Here is a 14,305-nt window from a genome sequence, read left to right as displayed (position 1 = left end):
CCAGTTCATTTTTATTTCATGTAAATCTTTGACAATTTTGTTCCTGGTGTTGGTAAAAAAAATTAGAAATAGGACACAAAAAAAGGAATAAGACATTGAATGTATACTTTGTGTGAAAGAAGACTCAATTCTGCCTTTTCTAAATGATTTAAAGATTTCTCTAACCATTTAAAACACACTGAAATAAAAATCTAAGTCATTTGTACAATATATTGTCATCATTACATTTAGCATTTCTAAACATACATTTGGTATTCAGTGCAATTAATCTCTGCTTTGTTTCCTTCAATGCTGCAGATGTGCAAAATAATTCTCATTAGAGCCCCTTCATCCGATACATAAAAAGTATCATCTATAATGTACACGTTAAGTAGATCCTGTTTGTTTAACTGAATCAGACAGAGTCACAAATTGAGGTCATCTTTAACAGTCACCAGTACTTCTGTTGTTTTTGTTTTGTTCATAAACCATTCTGGTATAATATTACCCATAATATTACCCTGATCATTAATCAGTATTGAATTATTCATTATTGTTCCTTAGGCATAGGTACTGTTGCTTTGATCCATGTAGACTTCCCAGTGTGCTCCCACTGAAGTAATCCCTGCACTATTGAAGCGGCCACTCAGCAGTTTGAGCTCTGCATCCGGGTGGGTCGAGTAGAAGTTAAATGAGGTCTGTAACAAAGAATCAAAAGTTAACACATGACCATGAGTATTAATATTGATAATTGTAACATACATAAAGGATAGAAGGTAATTACATATGTTGGCTGGCCGGCGACCAGAGAGCGACCTGTGGAGGTCAAGAACTTTATCTGATAGACATAGTTGGTGTGGTATTTTCCAGAGACCTGAAACATGACAGTGAGGGCACATTTACACAGTTGGTACGTGTGGTTAAACCTTGATGAGTAAACAAATTATATATATGTTCTACATAATCATAAATGGATATAGTGTAATATTAATATTATAAAATATATCCAATATATAACAAATGCTACTCATACTACTAATATTCCTTGGAACAGTATAATAAAAAATGTGTATGATAATAAAGAAATTAAAATATCTATAAATGTCAATAAATATTGCATTAAATTGTCTTATCAAAATGTTTCGATTACATAAAAAGTTATTTTCCAATGTTTCCTTAACTCTGTTTAGACTAAACTAATAGTTTAGTATCAGTGACTCTCTGACCTGAATAATGGACTCTCCATCAAATAGGTTCAGCTCTTGTGCGATGCCTACTGCGCGACCAAATATTTCAGACCAAATGCCACCATAGCGCATCTGAATACTGCAAGGACAGACACAAGGGAGAGGGAACACACTGATTATATGCATGAGAGGACATGATCAGATAGAAAACAAGATGTACAGTCATAATGGAGCTAGATATCGTAATCAATCGTGCAGGAACAACCTCTTCAGCTTTTTTTAAACCTTTCAAGAGATCGTCTCTTTGACTTAGAAGAGAACACTGCAACACCCGATTAGTTTATGCTAATAATACAACAGCATTAAATTGGTACAACTCATTTAATCATAGAAATGAAAAGTGCATACATGATTCATTAAAGTGTGTTATTAACTTGTTAATAAATATTTTTCACAATATACCCCATTAGATAATATAGGGAGCATGTCTGTAAATCAAATGTAACAGCTACTGTGCTTTTGAACCAGAGCTACTAACTGAACAATTATTACCACTGTCAGTGACAGGCTCTGTGCAGCTCAAGGTCAAGATAAAATAAAATATAAAGCTGGTGAAAGAAAATAAATAAATGACACATGCCTGCTCTTACAAGAAAAAAAAATCCGACCACCGTTGCTTCAGCTAAAACAAAAACCCATAACCCCCCTGCTTTTTATGACCCTTTAATCCCCTTAATAATTTCTTCAAAGTCCTTTACACATCGGGACAAGACGGAGGACAGACTGACCCAGTGATGTAAGCGTTGCTGATCTCCCAGACTCTGATCGCTGTGATCCTTCCGTCTCCTTCTGTGGAGAAGGAAGTGCCACTACCACCTCCAACAGAAGGAGAGTAGGAGTAGTGCATCATGGGGGCTGGAGAAGTAAAACAAATATATTATGTGATGGACAAGAGGAAGCCATTACTCTTTGACTCAACTTTACTTACAAAGATCTTATTAGAAACCAAATATGTGTTTGTGTAAAAAGTATGAAATCTGCATAAAATGACTGAAAACATTGGTTGAAATCTTACCAGCCAGACAGCTGGTGCAGAGCACAGTGAAGAACAGGAAGGACAACATTCTGGTGGCTGAAGGTGTCTGTAGACAACAGTGGAATCAGAAACCAATCATCATCATCATCATCATCATAAATATCAATAATTCTTTAGACATGAAAACCAAATCTGTCTGTGTATTAATAATCATAAAATCATTAGAATTTAAAGGATCAGGGCCCCGTAGCCACAGTAACATGCTAACAAACATCACAGTTAACACCTGCAGATACAGATGTTGAAACTCACCTGCAGTCTAGAGCTCCTGAAAACAGCTTGAGTCCTGAGCAAAAGATGAGATGACACTGGCACACTGGCACTTATATACATACAGTATGTCCGTCCCTCATCACGCACATACACACACACACACACACACACACACCCTAACATTCCTACATAACAATAGCACTCATGGTGTGAAAGTTTTGTTTTGAACCAGGAAGAGAAAATGAATTTGAAGTTTCAGTTAAGGAATTTAGTTTGCACTGCATTTACGGGAAAGACAGTCATTGTGATGAACTGACCTAAACCAGTTTGTTAATCTCTCTTTAATCTGTGTCGCATCATTTATTAGCAAATAAATTCAAACATGTGGAGCTGTAACATTCTTTATTCATTTGCTTTTAAAACCTGTGTTACTATATTTGGATTCAGTTTGGGTCTGTAAAAATGAATTTAAAAGTTAATTCTTAAATGTTGTAAAGTAGTTGGTAAAGCAATCAGTTGAACCTGTTTGGGTTTCCCATGCCTCCCTTCCTTCCAGTGAGCCCAAGCAATACGACCCGGGACACCAGCATAGTGTTGGCTTCCAGCAGAGCAGCAAGGCGAATTTACAAGCAATGAACATATCGGAGCAAAAGGGTACATCAATGTTATTGTATTACTATGATAAAAAACAACCAATGGCCTGAATGATGTTTGGAAAAAGTATAATCTAATTGCAGACACACTTACACACAATTATATCACAGATTGTGGGATTATACTTTATATTAGCATAACTTGAAATCATAAATGAATTAGATGCTGATCTAAGTGTAACAGAAACGTGGAAACATCTCAGTTACTCGGTAGATTGTGATGTTAAACTGATATCCTTAGATTATATTTGAAAGAAACCAAACCTGCTTAAAGTCACATAAGAAAATGTTTTCCTCTGTGTGATAGTAAAACATCCAGTAAGAGTCTATTGTTGTGAAACAGGAAGGATGGGTTTGAAAGGGAGATTCAATTTCTCGCAAACAACACTGTGATTGAGTGGAGATGGTGCATGACGAGTGTTTGGAATTTGAAAATGACTCATGGAAAAAACCATGAAAGCAAGAAGTATGTAAAGGTCTCATCTCCTCTTCACTAGTTGTAGGGCATGTCCGTGTGGTTTGTGTTACATCTGTCAGTTTTCTGCGTTGGATTTGTGTTTTAACAGAATGGTCTGACTGATTAACTATTAAACTGTTTCACTGTATTGTTTGTGTTTTTCAACCATGTGTATTCAACAAATATGTACGAATACACATGGTGGGATAGTCTTTGGAATGTCTTTGGAATGTCCTTTTAATAATCATTTTTAATGCCACAAGAACTAAATTGCTGGCAATATGGAGTGTTTTTTGAAAGAGCCTTTATAAAATCACTTATTCTTACTTTAAAAAAACAAGGAGTCTCTGTCTGTCTGTCTGTCTGTCCATATGTCATTCTCATATTTTGAGAACCGCTCAGCTGACCTACTTCATTGTTAGCAGCAACTTGGGTGTGTTTTTTACCTTGTGACTAAGACTGTATTTCCCAAATGTATTACTTAATGCTTTGATGACACAAATAAAATTTCTGCCAGCTAAATTCCTCTACTAATTACTTTATTCCACACGCAACTTCATAGCTGCAGAGGTTATGTCAGAACAAAATTCCAATAGCCTTCACCTACCTCCTTTAGGTTTCACATTGATTAACCGTGCCTTGGGCGTGTATTTCAGGGTTGGAGTTAGAGATTTTAAGGCCCCAGACAAACTACCTTTCACCCTTTTGCTAACTGGCTAATGTTGGTATTTGCATGAAAGAAGAGGCACTCCCAACTTTTTTTCTTGAGGAAAACTATTAACTATTGGTAGCACAACTATAAATACTGCACAATAAAAGTCCTGCATTCAAACTTTTACCTACAAGCGAAGAGTGAAAAAGAGGCATTATCCACACAATGCACTTAAATTTACTTAGACTGTTCAAGATGGAAATACATTTTTTAATATTATATAGTTCTATGAAGAATAATGCACATTTTTTCATTTTTAATTGAATTGTATTTTGTGAGCGAAATCGGAATGAGCAGTGTATCCAGTAACATCCTGTGGCGGTTTTTTTTTCTAAACCAGAGTGTATTTCACCGGTGTTTCTGAGTAGCCTCGACTTGGGTGTTTGATGCAAATATGTCTAAAGAGGTGTATCGCTCAGGACCCAAGGGAGTGCCGTGTTGGGTGTGAAGTTGTTTGTATTAGTAAAAGCAACAACACCACAGGCCAATCATTTGGCCCGTCCTAAACATGCATGTTTTTAATGGACACTTCCATAGTATAACAAAATGGCATATGTGAATAAATAAACAAAATATGACACAAAATCTGAAATGTTTTCAACTACTTTTGTAGGCAATGGTCAAAATTCCTTCCTACGAAGGTGAGGTTGTGCTGCTGGAATTTGGACTGATGATTGGGGATTCAGAAATGCAACCAATTTTTTCTCCCGTTACTGATTCAAATACATGTCAGAGTTACACCAGTGCTCTGTTTTGACAAAGTTTGAAATATGTATACCTCAAGTTGTCAAACTCCCTGGAATCACTTTTATGTAATGTGACATGAGGCCAGGGATTGCTGCAGGAATTAAAACATCCGATACGTAAACAGTATCATCTATATTAGATCCTGTGTGTTTAACTGAACTGAATCACACAGACTCTCAGAGTGAGTTAATCTTTACCAGTCACCAGTACTTCTATTGTTTTTGTTAAGTTCATAAACCATTCTGGTATAATATTACCAAGGGCAGATACATGTAGCACTATAGACTAAGAAACTATGAATCAGTGTTGGCTTATTAATTGTTGTTCATTGGACATACTGTTGATCCATGTTGACTCCCCAGTGAACGCCCAATAACGTAATCCCTGCTCTATTGAAGCGCCCACTCAGCAGTTTGAGCGCTGAGTCGTTGTGGGTCGGGTAGAAGTTAATGGAGCTCTGTAACAAAGCATCAACCGTTAACCCATGACCATGAGTATTAGTTTTGATACATTTGCTCATGTACTGTACTTCAGTACACATTTGTGGTACTTGTTTTTTACTTGATTACATTTTTTATATCACAATATTTCCCTGACAGTTTTAGTGACCTTACATATTAAAATGAATAACACATAAAACATATGAACAACCTATATTTTGGAAATATTACGTTTTGTAATAATTTGAATGTCCCAAAAAAATACAAAAAAAGTTTTTAGAAGTACAGTTGAAACTATTAGTCAATGAATGAATGACAGAAAATAAACTCACAACTATTTAGATATTTTAAGTCCATTACTTCATTTGTAATTGTACAACAGTAAAGTCCTGCATTTAAATGAATAAATGAATAATAGGCATCTAATATAATGTTTTTCTGCATTAGCAGATACTTTTAATACTCAAAGCACATTTTCTCATTATACTTTGGCTACTTTTACATAAGTAACAGTTTTAATGCATGACCTTTACTTGTTACAGAGTATTTCCACAGTTTGGTATTATTACTTTTTCTTAAGTAAAGGATGTTCTTCCACCACGGAATAATTGTAACAAACACATTGGATAGATAATATAAAGATAGATAAATATATGTTGGCTGGCCGCCGACCAGAGAGCGACTTCACAAACTTAATCTAATAGACATAGTTTGTGTGGTATTTGCCAGAGACCTGAAACATGACAGTGAGAGCACATTGACATGGTTGGTACATGTGGTTAAAACCTCGATGAGTAAACAAATTCTACATATTTTTAACATAAACATAAGTCGCTCATTTCAAGAAAAATGCTACTGAAATTTCCTGGACCAGTATAATGAAAAATGTGTAGGAAAATAAAGAAAATTAAATATCAATACACATTACATTACTTTGTCTTATCAAAATGTTTAAATTACACAACAAATATTTTTTAAACAAATGTTTCATTTTCAAGGTTTTCTTATCTCATTTCAGACTAAACTAATATTTTAGTAACCGTGACTCTTTGAACTGAACAATGGTCTCTTTATCAAATAGGTCCAGCTCTTGTGCAGATCCTACTAGGCAACCAGCTCTTGCAGACCAAATATATATATATATTGGATTTAAAACATCCCTCACCATGCAAGCTCCTACGCACACACCCTAACATTTCTACTTGACAACCTCTGCCAGTTGAACAATAGCACGGGTATACCCCAATAAGTGCATATGAGTAGAGCTGTATCTTTCCTGATAAATTTAAATCTAAATCATTGAAACAGTATTTTTGATTAGGTTTGGGCCACCAAAGTACATTTTAAAGTTAGTACCTGAACTTAAAAAAGTAATTGACGAAAAGTCCTTAGAGTGGGCAAACTCTATTTTTGCATAAGTGGTTGATATATAAAGAGAGAAAGGGTTTTCTGAAACTGAAGACTTTATTTTCCCTAAGGGAAAATTCATCTCCACAGCGCTGCACATGTCAGACAGCCATAGATTCAACAGCACCCAATGACAGACAACAATAAGGTCTATTCAATGGGACATGCTATTTTAGGCGGCTATGGCTTTAACGAAGGGATTCTTTCTGCACCTTGGGAATGTGAACCTGCAGCCTGAGGGCAGTAGGGTGAGGTGCTGATTGAGTTGATGAATGACATCCTGCAATTGTTGCAAGTCCCGGGTGGCAGGACAAGCAAGCAAATAATAATGTCCTGTTTTACAGGAAAAAAGACGAGAGCGAAGCGCTTGTTACAGTTCTGTAGTTAGCTCTCGGCAGAATGACGAGCAGCTTACGTTCTTTGGGAAATGGCTTTCCCTGAGGCACAAACGATCAGACCACGGCCATTTTCGAACTTAGCTTTCATATTGATCTAAAACACACATCTGTTAATTTGTGTGATTGCATCTTGCACTGTGTCAAACGTTATTGCTGGCAAAGTGCTTAAAACCGCCTCTGCGGTAGATTGTGCTAAGGTAGGTGCAATGATGACACACACAAACATACACAAAGACACACCCATACACAGACAGACAGACTCACAATACCAGCAGTCTTTAACTGGTAAAATAAATAAAGGAAGGTATAGTGCTGTCATGAAAGTCCAAGGTATTAATTTTCCAATTACAAGTGTTGAATAAACTGAACAAAAAGGTGTGAAAACTGTGAAAACAATGACTTGGATCATGATTGTGTTTTATGATGAATCAATGGTGTATTTCCTTGTGAGCGCATAAATAAATAATGAAATCTACATAAAAACATCTTCAAGTTCAACAAAGGTCAGTCCTGGAATCTAAAATGGAGAGGTGATCTTTCTGGTTTATTTATTATTTTGTTCTGGGTTATTAAAGTCTGTGTTTCATTACTTCCCGACATCACAATAAATGACCACCCTACCTGACCATCTGGTACCTGGTGACATTCTTTTATCCATACCTGATTGTTAATTTTATCTTTGCAAATGAGCCACACAAGGAAATGGTCCCTGACCGTAAACATGTCTGTATCTGCCAAGAAATAATGCTGAAAGTCTTTTGGCTTGTTGAAAAACTAGGTAAATCCCTTAGAGGGGATTATTTAATCTGCAGTTCTATATTAAGGGGGACAAAGCAAAACAATAAGTCAGAAATGGGAAAAAACTCCTGTTTTATTAAGTGTTAAGTTTTCATAAATGCATATGCTGAAAGACACATGACTAACATGTGCCAATTGTCTTTATGGAATGTATTGACTTCCCTGTGAGCTTATTCCTCTTGGGGTGAAATCAGTTTGATAAAACCATTAGCTTGACAAATGTGTTGTCCAATTGCATATATACCATGACATTTGTGCGGAACTTTGATTTTGCATCCAGCTACATCTCAGATATCTTAAAACCTGTTGTAGGAGAATGGGATGTGTCCATAGGTGAGGTGGTTTGGGGTAACCTCTTTCAATATTTTGAGAAAAAATCCACTGTAACCAACATTTTACACAATAATTATTGTTATTTTGTTATTGATTTGTTATATTTGTTATCATTTATTTTGTTATATTTTCTACAATCCCTACCAACTACCACTCTGTTTGTGTGTTTGCGTGGAGGGTCCGCCATATTACAAACAAATTAGCGGAGAGTGGAAGTGTGTTATAGAGAGCTACAGGAATGAGTCCTTATAAGGTATGTTTCAAGTATCATAAAAGTGTTGTTCATTTGTGAAGATTATATTGCTGAAAAAACGTAGTAACAACTTGTGTTTTGCAAAGAACAAATTTTCTGTAATAACCCAAAAGCTAATGAAAATATCCCATTGGCAGACATTTAATATTGTATTACAGGCGTTAACAACTTGAAGGTAACAGCGTATTTAGAACCAAACATATCCTTTTTTTGTTTAGAAAATGGTAAATGTGTATTTTTTGATTGTAAGATGTTGTATATATTTATATATACACAACATATATAAATACCTATTATCTCCTACTCCTATCAGCATCTATAACCCCATAAAATATAGCTTCAACTGTGGAATACTGACATAACAGTACAATCATTTCATTGTATTAAGACTCCACTATGTAAATTAGCAGGAGAAGGAAATGATTGAAGGAAATTGAAGTCTTATTGTTTGTGTTGCTAGAGATAAACACACCCAGGTGATCTCCAATTAAAACTCAATCACTGCTGTCAAACAGTCTGTTCACAAATAGCAGCTGGACCTTGCAAAGTTGAAGAGTGGACCTACAGAAGTGGCTGGCATCATCATGAAACCATGAAATGCCCTCTGCTGGTCACAAAATACACAAGCAGGAAAGACAGGAAAGAAAAGCTCAAAGATAATTTTAGAAACGGTCCAAAAAGGAGGCCAAAGTTTGAAATGACATCACTAGAAATGGAATTCATCCATTGTTTCTTTATTTGCAGATTTTCTTCTTTGCTTACAGACACAAAGAGCATCACACAGCTGAAAAGGTGAAAACTAAATAAATCCATCAGAGGAGATGATCTTCTCTTCCATACCGAATACAGTAGGACACATGATGTCACTGTTGTATTTGTTGTTATATAACAATTAGTAAGATGAAGATTGCAGGTAAGAATATTGTAACCCTGGTTGTAAAAGCACAGAAGGAGCCCTCTACTGGGCTTTATGGGTAATACCCCAATTACAAGAACGCATTTGCCCTCTGAAAATTTGCATTACAGGACCCCAATTGACCTGCCTATCCAAATACGTACAGCTGTTCAGTGCACCTGATGAAGGCCGTGCTTCATCATAACATGCCAACCGCGATTTAAGCAAAGCAGTCTGTCTGCAAAACCAACTAAATATCTAAAGGGAAAGATTGATTTATTCTCTCCTTTTCTTTAACTTATCAGGGTTTCTCTTTTGCTGCCACTTCTTTTCCAGTTTTGCTGAACTTTTTTTTCCCCAGGGTTTTCATTTGAAAGAATGATAGATAAAAGAATGATTGGTGTTTTAGTCACTATGTCCTGTCATGCCTCCTCTATCCAGTAGATGCCCTCATTCAGCTTCTTAAGATCATTTCACTTGTACGCACAGCTGTTTAGTTGTGCTTCATAGATAAAACCTAAGCAAGCATTTGGATGTCAAACAAAAGCAAGTAAAAGTCACAACATCACTAAAGCTAACACCACAGTGCTAGCTTTAGTTTAATTCCAATAATATTTTTTTATTAAATCCATGAAATTGATGCCATATATTTAATAACTGCCTCACCCATCATATTGGAGAATAACAATATAAAATGATTGGTTACATATCCGTATCAATCAGCATTGCAATTAAGTATCATTGAATCTTGGAATGTTTGATTGTATGTGGTTATGAACAATGCTTGGGAACATGCACTTGAACTGACTGACTCCCTGGTTGGTCCAACATTTTTCTTTGAAATTGTGTTACTTTATCATGTTTATGAAGTTAAGTCATGTTCTCCTTCCTCAGTGTAGTTCTTTTTTCATTTTTGTTGAGTTCAAGTCATGATTTAATCTCTCTCTCTCTCTCTCTCTCTCTCTCTCTCTCTCGCTCTCTGTTGAATACAGCTTGATAGTTAGATGGATAGATAGTGTTGATTTATTGCTCACATCTTTTGAACTTAACTTCCCATGTTTTCTTGAAACTAAGTTAATATATTTTACAATACCTGAATTTGTAGAATTGCTGGAGTTCCCCCTTAATGTGATTTTAATTGAATGATACTAACTAATGCAGTATTATTTACTTATGTTACATCAAGATAAAAAGTGAAATATTTATTTAAAGAGTGACTCAAATATGCAGTTGTATTTTGGATTAATAATGGTAAGTCTAAAAACGCAAAGCTGAAATCTTTTCAATCTCAGTTGTATTTGGTAGAATATTTACAAAACTGTGTAGTATATCAATGTTGGATTCTGCACGTAGAAATATCTGTGCACTTGCACAACTTAACGAGTTAATCTTCTGTAAGCACTGAATCCTGAGTGAGCAGTAGACATCCTCTTTTATAAAACAGGGTTGGTTGTACTTTACAGTATACATTACTATATTGTCCTGAAAAAATGGCAAACTGAAATTTGAGCATAAATGGCCCATGTTGAACTTTGCCATGTAGGATGACTTCTGTATAGATCAGCAATGATGTGGCCATATTGACAAGCTGCGTACTATACCTGTCATAAACCTTTATGAGTCTCTTGAACTGGCCATGTTGGTACAATTGGGTACCAACATGGCCAGTTTGAAGATTCCATCTTAATATGATTCTAAAATCTTTCCAACTTCGCTCTACTTCACTCTATTAGCATCAGTCTGTGCACAGGTAATATTCAGATGTTGTGATTTGGTTTGCTAGAGGTTTTGTGCTGCAACTGCAAAGGGAAATTCACTATAAAAGTATTAAGGTTTGTTAGCCCGAAAATGACATTTTTCATTTATACTGTATTCCATCTTAATTTTCAAATATCCAGTAACATATTAATACTTCCTCATCTGCAGAAATCTCACAAGACTAACTTTTATTACAACACCAAGATTATACAAATAGACCTTGTAGTTGCAGAGATGCATTCAAACTATTAATTACTGTTAAACTCTTCAGAATACTCTTCAGAGCAAGAGGCCTAGATTTCAACTGATCACTCCAACCTGAATACATGCAGCCTTGTCTAAGTTAGGCATTGTGGGTGGGGCAGTAACAAGTCACTGCCTCTGACCTGGCAGAGTGGATAGGACAGTGACAACTTTAACCTCAAGTGTGAAATCAAATTTTGATGAATGAACTTTGTGAACTATGTCATTTTAATAATTTGAACTACTATAGAGGTTGGGGGATTTTTTTTCAACCATGGAATGTTCCACACATGGAAACCTACAGTGTCGGGGACGATTAATGCACATTAACATTTGCATTATTTATAATAATAACAATCTTTATTGCTATAGAACATAAAGAAATGAATGCAAAGCCAAGCTGAGGCTGATGGGAATGGCATTAGTTTTGCGGGCATGTGGTGATGAACCAAAATACTTTATTGGACAAATTAACATTATGACTTGACCTTCCTATAAAGAGTTAAGGGATCACCAAAGTAATTACAATTCATCATCTGGGCACCATGTGCCATTCATCTACTGGTCAAAAAATGTATATCAGAACCAGAAATATCAACTTCATGGTGGACAGTAGTAGTCAGGTGATAACGAAAACCATTTGGATTCATCGTCTGGGGACCATGAATGTTTTTATGGCAATCCAACCAAGAGGTAAGATATTTCAGTGGTGGAATGACCGACAAACCAACCTCCACAGAGATACGCTTCAAGCGTGACTAAAAATAAAGAGTTACAAAAGGGCATTTTGGTAAATTTAGTCCATTGATAAGTGTGAATATTGATCATTATCATCATAATAAATATAAGTAATATAGTTTATCATGGAATCCTCAATCAACATCAAGCCTCTTTTTTCAGTTTTGACCTTTTCAAATTTGGAAACATGAAAACAGGTTTCAGTTAAACTCTAGAATGGAATAAACAGCAGATGCAGTAAGACATGATGCACATTTCCTTGGTTAAACTCTCCTTTCATCTTGTACTGACTAAAATTTCCCTTGATTCAAGACCACGTTTCAGAGGAAGTCCCATTTTCGCAAGAAGTGCGCATTTGTGGTCTTTCTTAACCTCTGTATCCCACAATGCATCTTGTTCTGTAAGTGGGTCACTGGAAAAGTTACTCTCTCAGAAACATCACTTATTAACCTTGACTGACACAGCAGGGTCAGGGCTATTACATTGTTGTCAGGCCTAAATGTGTCCTTTTATAGCTGCTGCTTCATACTATGTTTCATCAGAATGTCACTAATTAGAAGAAAAAGAGAAGTAAACATAATGAGAGAGAAATAATATAGTTGACTTAAATAGTTGTGTAGGTTAAAAACCCTGAGGTATAGCACGTACTGGAGGCTAACACTTTTTAATGCTAGTGTATTATTTTTGCCTAAAAGGTTGCCTACAGTAGAAACACACTCACACATATGTACACAGAGTACAAAAGCATTGCTGCATCGGGTCCAAACAGGTTTTTGTGAGCTCTGAGATTTGGCTTCGCAGCATTCAGACATTGAACAACAGCATAATTGCATTAAGCTGGTTTTGAGCAATAATACTTCCCAACGAGCAGCCACGATCAAAAGTTTTTCACTATGTTCAAGTGATCATGGCCATTCTCTGGCTATTGTTCTCAGTGTCTAACAGTCGTAAAAATATTTTAGTTAACAATACAGGTTTGTACACTAAAATGCAATTGCAGAACTGATCAGCATATAGCCCAAAGCTGATACTGTTTCCCCTGTAACCTCTGTGTGAACTCTATTGTGGCCATGCTCCCTGAATTGATTGACAAATGTACTGTTTTATCATCATTTAGACACGTACACTGTTGACTTGCATGCAATGTACACCCGTACATAAGCAGATGATTTAGGTATACATAAACATTCATAAACAGATAAAATCTACACACACCCAAACACACACACACACACACACACACACACACACACACACACACACACACACACACACACACACACACACACACACACACACACACACACACACACACACACACGCATACCCTGTACTTCTACCTTTGTGGTTAAAAAAATGTTTCAGTCCTCACTATGTAGCAAGTACAAGAACACACACACAGGAAGACACACAACCTGAACCTATGCACATGCATACACTTCGTAAGTTTCAGCAATAACCCCCTAATGGACTTTTGGATAGTTGGAAATCAATTCCCCCCATGGGTTCAACTTGTGGCCATGTCACTCTAAATGGCCTCTGAACTGCTTCATTTTCGCTTCACGCAAACTCCAGAAACACACGCAGTTAATATGGATACTTAAATGATACAATATGATTAAAGCACAAGCTAATGGGGGTTATAATTTTGTAATAATTATCGTTGTTATTTGGTGAATATTATAACACTAATTATAGACAATCTGCGTCATGACGACATGTCATTGTGAAACATTGAGAAGATTTTCCCTCATGAATGCAATTTAAATGCCACAGCAACAGGATGAACACAGTAGAACATTTTCCACATCAGGTCTTCTATTTGTGGAAATTCAGCCTTTAAAGTTTCCCTGTGGAGTTTTCTTGCAGGCAAACAAAAGTTATGATACATTCAATGGTACTCTCCAATACACATAGTGTGTATCCTCTAGGTCCAAAATAGGAATTCTTAACATCCATGTTATTTGCCAGCTATCTTCTTTACTGCCTTTGAGGTCA

At 36.0% G+C, this 14,305-nt stretch overlaps 1 protein-coding gene across 1 annotated transcript; it reads right to left on the bottom strand.

The window, feature by feature from the left end:
• LOC129109224 (zymogen granule membrane protein 16-like) lies at positions 1-2,595 on the bottom strand. The gene is made up of 6 exons (XM_054621244.1): positions 2,515-2,595; positions 2,242-2,308; positions 1,955-2,081; positions 1,206-1,305; positions 764-853; positions 1-677 (listed from the first exon to the last, which is right to left on the bottom strand). The coding sequence occupies exons 1-6, from the start codon at positions 2,593-2,595 to the stop codon at positions 540-542; spliced, it is 603 nt and encodes a 200-aa protein (XP_054477219.1). The 3' UTR covers positions 1-539.
• Between the last annotated feature and the right edge of the window lie 11,710 nt (positions 2,596-14,305).

Source organism: Anoplopoma fimbria, chromosome 20 (genome assembly GCF_027596085.1).
Source record: "Anoplopoma fimbria isolate UVic2021 breed Golden Eagle Sablefish chromosome 20, Afim_UVic_2022, whole genome shotgun sequence".
Classification (NCBI taxonomy): Eukaryota; Metazoa; Chordata; class Actinopteri; order Perciformes; family Anoplopomatidae; genus Anoplopoma; species Anoplopoma fimbria.
Note: the sequence above shows the minus strand (reverse complement) of the source record. Positions and strands in the feature narration are given on the sequence as shown.